Source organism: Olea europaea, unplaced genomic scaffold (genome assembly GCF_002742605.1).
Source record: "Olea europaea var. sylvestris unplaced genomic scaffold, O_europaea_v1 scaffold1204, whole genome shotgun sequence".
NCBI classification, from domain to species: domain Eukaryota; kingdom Viridiplantae; phylum Streptophyta; class Magnoliopsida; order Lamiales; family Oleaceae; genus Olea; species Olea europaea.
Window position 1 is genome coordinate 55459 of NW_019229462.1, and position 6586 is coordinate 62044.

General features: G+C 35.6%; 1 protein-coding gene across 1 annotated transcript; it reads left to right on the forward strand.

Annotated features, from left to right (window-relative positions):
- The first annotated feature begins 230 nt into the window (after window positions 1-230).
- On the forward strand, window positions 231-1201 carry LOC111374122. Its single transcript, XM_022996750.1, has 2 exons — window positions 231-606; window positions 729-1201. Exons 1-2 carry the CDS (start codon window positions 231-233, stop codon window positions 1199-1201), a joined length of 849 nt encoding a protein of 282 aa, XP_022852518.1.
- Window positions 1202-6586: the final 5385 nt, after the last annotated feature.

The following is a 6586-nucleotide window of genomic DNA, read 5'->3' on the forward strand; positions in this document are numbered from 1 at the left end:
TAGTTGAATTCGTACAACCACAAAAAAGGCCTAAACATATTGAGGTAGTTGGAGAAAGATTTAGAAAACTAAACCGTCCAATATTTGAGGATGCATTGGACCTAATAGCAGTAGAGGATTGGTTGAGGACTTTAGAGAATATGTTCAGGTATACGAGAGTTTCAAAAGTAGAAAAAGTGATTTGTGCAGCCTTTATGTTACGAGGCAGTGCTGGACATTAGTGGGATACGATGAGTAGCATTGAAGATGTAAATGCCATGACTTGGGAGAGATTTAAAGAGTTATTGCGTAATAAATATTTTGCAGCCTCAGTTCAAGCCATGAAGATGAATGAATTTATACAGCTAAGACAAGGAGAGATGATAGTAGGAGAGTATATTCGTAAGTTTGAACAACTATTTTGGTTTGCTACCCACATGGTTAATACTGGTACACTAAAGGAAGAAAGATTTCTTGAGGGGCTAAGACCAGAACTATATAGAGCTATAAGCATGGCAAAAATCCAAGATGTTTTATATTCTCAAATTGCGGAGAGAGCATTAGTTGCAGAACAAGCCGAACAAAGAATTAGTCGTGGTCAAGAGCCTCGACGACAATTCAGGCTAGGTCAAGGATAGCGTTAGCCTAGAAATGATAAGAAAAGAGCTTTCAAGGATAGAGTCAGAAGCCTAAGTTTCAATCGAGACAAGGGCAACAACATTAGCATCAGGGCAAACGTTCAAGGATAGATCCAGGAAAAGTCTTATCAGCACAACCATCTTGCGCCAGATGTGGTGGACATCATACTGGAGCATGTTATGTTTGTGGAAAGGTAGGACATCTTGCTAGAGCATGTCCAGGTAGTCCAAATCCTATGGAGCAGAAAAAGGTACCAACCATGGTGTTTACTATCACAAGATCAGATGTCGAGGCAAAACCATTAGTTGTAATAGGTAAATTCTCTATTTTTGGCATCCCAGCACTTGTACTATTTGATTTTGGAGCTATGCATTCATTTAGGTCTACTGAATATGTGAGGAGGTTGGGTAGGACACCTGATATACAAGAGGTCAGTTATAGTGTAACTATTCCATCTGGAGATGTACAACTAACCAATCTGATTGTAAGAGCATGTGTGATCCTTATAGAAAATCGAGAGCTCTGTGCGGATTTAATTGTGTTGGATATGAGAGATTATGATATAATTTTGGGTATGGATTAGCTGTCAAAATATCAAGCTACTATAGATTGTAAGAGGAAGCCAATAACTTTTCAACCTTTGGAGAATGAGCCATTTACATTCGTTAGGATTGAAAAAGGTTTTAGTTCCAATTATATCGGTATTGAAAGCACAAAGGTTACTAGATAATGGGTGTTTATGGTATTTGGTGAGTGTTATAACTATTGAAGCAGAACACAATCTGAATCTTAGTGATGTACCCGTGGCACAAGAATTTCAAGAGGTATTTCCTGATGATTTACCGAGGATACCACCAGATCATAAGATAGAGTTTGTAATTAATTTAATTCCAAGAACATCTCCAATTTTCAAGGCTCCATATAGAATGGCCCCAACTAAATTGAAAAAGTTGAAGTTACAATTACAAGAGTTGTTAGATAAAGGTTTTATTAGACCTAGCTTTTCACAATGGGGTGCACCAGTATTATTTGTTCAAAAAAATGATGGTGCAATGAGACTGTGTATCGATTATCGAGAGTTGAATAAGGTGACAATTAAAAATAATACCCATTGCGAGGATTGATGATTTGTTTGATCAATTTCAGGGTGCATCTATATTCTTGAGGATTGATTTGCGATCTGGATACCACCAACTAAAGATAAAGGAAGATGATATTTCAAAGATAACATTTAGTACGAGATATGGTCATTATGTGTTTTTAGTGATTCCATTTGCGTTGACAAATGCCTCGCAGCTTTTATGAATTTGATGAATCGGGTATTTAAGGATTATCTTGATAAGTTTGTCATTGTATTTATTGATGATATCCTTATTTATTCTTGTACTAAAGAAGAACATATTAAACACTTGAGACTAGTCCTTCAGGTCTTAAAGGACAAGCAGTTAGTGAATTTTGGTTAGACAGAGTTGTATTTTTGGGACATATAGTATCAAGTGAGGGCATATCAGTAGATCCAAGTAAAGTAGAGGCTATTAATAATTGACCACGACCTACAAACCCTTCAGAGATCAAAAGTTTTATGGGTTTAGCTGGATATTACATTAGATTTGTGGAAGGATTTTCAAAAATAGCTTCTTCTTTAACGAAATTAACCAAAAAGAGTACTAAGTTTGAATGGACAAATGATTGTGAGCAAAGCTTTTAGGAATTGAAGAAAAGACTGACTTCAATCCCTATCTTTTCAATCCCATCTGGTATTGGAAGCTTTGCGATTTATAGTGATGCTTCAAAGAATGATTTGGGATGTGTATTGATGCAAAATGGTAAAGTTATTGCATATATGTCTAGACAGCTTAAAGAGTAGGAAAAGAATTATCCTACATATAACTTGGAACTCACTGCAGCTGTGTTTGCACTTAAGATATGGAGGCATTATTTGTATAAGGAGCGGTGCGAGATTTATACTAATCACAAAAGTTTGAAATATCTATTTACACAAAAGGAATTGAACATGAGGCAAAGAAGATGACTAGAGTTCATAAAGGATTATGATTGTGTTTATAAGCTATCATCCCGGTAAGGCTAATGTTGAGCTAATGCATTGAGTGGAAAGTCGACATCCAATGTTGCGAGTATGATTGTAACTTAAAAATTAGAATTGATAGATTTACAAAAAATGGGTATTGAAGTTGTGTCACAAGGATTTGTAGAGGCTGAACTTGCAGCATTGACACTTCAGCCAACATTATTAAATAGAATTCAGTAAGAGCAATAGGAAGATGCTTGTTTTTCTAAGGTAAAGAATGATGTACATGATAGAAAAGCTTCAGATTTTCATAGATGAGCAGATGGTATCTTGCGGTTTAGAGGACGATTATATGTACCTGATGTAGAATATACCGGAGGGGATATTTTATTTGAAGCTCACACGATACCATATTCTGTTTATCTAGGAGCTACTAAAATGTATAGAGATTTGAAGTTACATTATTGGTGGCCAAATATGAAAGATGAGATAGCCGAATATGTGGGACAATGTTTAACCCATCAATAGATAAAAGCAGAACATCAAAGGCCAATAGGAACCTTACAACCATTACCTATCCCAGAGTGGAAATATGAAAGAATCACAATAGACTTTGCAGTGAAATTACCAAAAATAACTAAAGGATAGGATAGTACTTGGGTTATTGTGGATAGGTTAACCAAATCAGTCCCCATTTCATTCCAGTTTGTTCCACTAATTCCATAGACCGATATGTTCAGCTCTATGTACAAGAAATAGTTTGTGACGCCCCGAACTTAAGCTTCGAGGGTCACGTACTAAGCATAATAACTTCTGCCTTTGGTACATGTAAATACTCTTAAATAGAAGTATTGCATGTTAGAAACTTATTTTTCGATTTGGTAAAACAATTCTTATAAAATTTGATGGCCGGTAAAAGTGCATGCTAACATGAAATTATACATTACATATACGGCCTCGGCACTATTAAGATTAGTTGGGGCAGCAAGTTTGACAATTTTTATAAAATTCATCCCAACTCCGTTTTCTATGAAATTTGTGGCAATAGAAAGATAATTTCAATTAGTTTTCTAGGCTAAAATATGAAAGTTTTCCAAGATCATATGATATGGACGTTTTACTGAAAACAGTGAAGTATTACACAGGAAATCCAGATTGACCCCTTGACGTTAAAACCTTGATAACTCAGGCCATAGCTATCCAAATTGAGTGATTCCTGTGGCCATATTTAGAAAACTCAAAGACGAACACCGAAATATTTTTATAGTTTCAAATGAACGTTTATAGAGTTAGAAACATCATTTTGAAAATGACTCCAGAAACTGTCCCGTTTCTGCCTTTTGTCTCTTGCAAGGAAAATAAACTATAAAAGTCTCTTAACATAACATGAAGATATAATTACAAAATTTACTATTAGTACCATATTACATCATATCGTAAACATATTTTTACATAATACCTTAAGAAAAATAGATAGAAAAACAGTCATCGGACAAAACATACAAGATGAAACTTTCAGTACAAAACATCGTTGTCCTTAATCCATCATCGATTTTGTCAACTGACTTCCATCAATTCCAACGATCATGGATCTGAAAATTTAGCATAACGTACTATGAGTATAAGAAATACTCAGTAAGATACCATGCTTGGATTTTTATCATGATAATACTACACAAAAGAATGCAATCAAAAACATACTTGCACATTCCGGCTTGCCGGGGCCCTTTGGACTTGTCCTAAGGCATAATAGATATCTAGCTTTGTGGACTTGTCCACCATAATCATATTATGGTTTTTCATGCATAGCTTAAGCATAAATATTACCATGAAAATCATAACTCTTAAGCATGGAAAGTATCTTACCGTAAAACTTGAAGATCTTCGGTTGAGATGTAAATTAGAAGTGCTAGTCTTACTTCCTTCCCTTTCCTTTCTTATTTTCGGTTTTTGCTCTCTATTTAAGTGTATACGTGTTTTGTAAAATGAAGGAAATCTCTCTATGGTAATGGATATGGATATATTTATATATAAACAAGGATAAGGATAAGGTTTGATAAATTTTTTTTTCTTCCTTTTCTCTACTCCACCGCCTCACCCCTTTTCTCCCTTTTTTTTTCTTACCTTTACACATGTTTAGTCTATTGTCTAAGTGTATGGTGATGATGGATAACAAGTGGGTTGATTATAGGGTAATAAGTGGCATCAAAACCTAGATTTACAAAGGAAGCCTCTTATCTTTTCAACTAATATAATCTAACCCTCTAACTTTCATTGTTAGCAAAGTGTATCCCAAATTTAACCTTGTATCCAACTTACATATTCAAAAATTGTAGATTGTAAAATAATTTAATCATTTGGTCAATTGAAGTCCTAACAAAATAATCCACTTCATTCAAATTCAAACTTGACTTAAGTTTCGACTAACTAATAATCACTTACAACATTTGACACTTCATGCCTACATTCCTTAACTACCTCTAGCATTAACTACTACAAAGGTGATGTTCCCTTTTCTTATAGCCAAAATAACATTGGAAGTTAAATCGCTATCCCAAAGAAATTTAAACGAGCATAAAATTTCGGAGTATTACATCCCTCCCCCCTAAAAAAAAAATTTCGTCCTCGAAATTACCTTGAACTTAGTTGAAAAGTTCTGAATACTTGGTCTTTATTTCCTCCTCTTTCCCATGTTGATTCTTTGACATTATGGTTCCGCCATTGGACTCTTACTAACGGAATTTCTTTTGTCCTTAATTGCTGGATTCTACGATCCAATATTGCTACTGGTTTTTCCTCATATGTTATGTTTTGTTTGATGTTCAATGGTTGATAACTAACCACATGACTTGGATCCGACACATATTGCTGAAGCATCGATACATGGAACACATCATGAATCGCTGACAAATCTGGTGGTAGAGCGATTCGATAAGCTGCATTTCCAACTTTTTGTAAAATCTTAAAAGGACCTATGAATCTTGGCCGAAGTTTTCCTTTCTTCCCAAAATGAAGAACTCCCTTCATTGGTGCCACTTTTAAGAAAACTTTATCACCAACATTAAATGCCAAATCTTTCCTCCTTTTATCGGCATAACTCTTTTGTCGGTCCTGGGCTGCCTTGATTCTAGCCCTTATTTTATCAACCGCTCGACTAGTTTCTTCAATTATTTCGGGTCCCAGAACTCTTCGTTCACCTACTTCATCCCAATAGAGGGGAGCTCTACATCTTCTGCCATAAAGAGCTTCGTAAGGTGCCATCTTTATCGTAGCTTGGTAACTATTATTATAGGCAAACTCTACCAGTGGTACATAATTTTCCCAACTACCCCTTAAATCAAGGACGCATGCCCGCAACATATCCTCTAAAGTCTGTATAGTCCTCTCCGATTGTCCATCAGTTTGTAGATGAAAAGTTGTGCTGAAGTTTAACTTGGTTCCCATAGCTTCTTGCAAACTTTTCTGAAATTTTGAGGTAAATCTTGGATCTCTATCCGATACAATTGAGGCTGGGATACCATGCAAACGGATGACCTCTTTGATGTATAATCACGCGTATTGATCCATACTAAAATTCATTCTTACAGGTAGAAAATGAGCTGACTTTATTAATCGGTCCACTATAACCCACATAGCATCATTTCCCCTAGCTGATTTTGGAAAACCCATAACAAAATCCATAGTTATATGCTCCCATTTCCATTGTGGAATTGTTAATGGTTCCAACAACCCTGATGGCCTTTGATGTTCAGCTTTCACTTGTTGACAAGTCATACACCTCTTGACAAAAAGACCTATGCACCGTTTCATATTTCTCCACCAAAACATGCTCCTTAGATCACGATACATTTTTGTACCTCCTGGATGGGCAGTATATGGAGTTAAGTGTGCTTCTTCAAGAATTTCTTTCCTCAGTCCCTCATCTTTCGGCACACACAA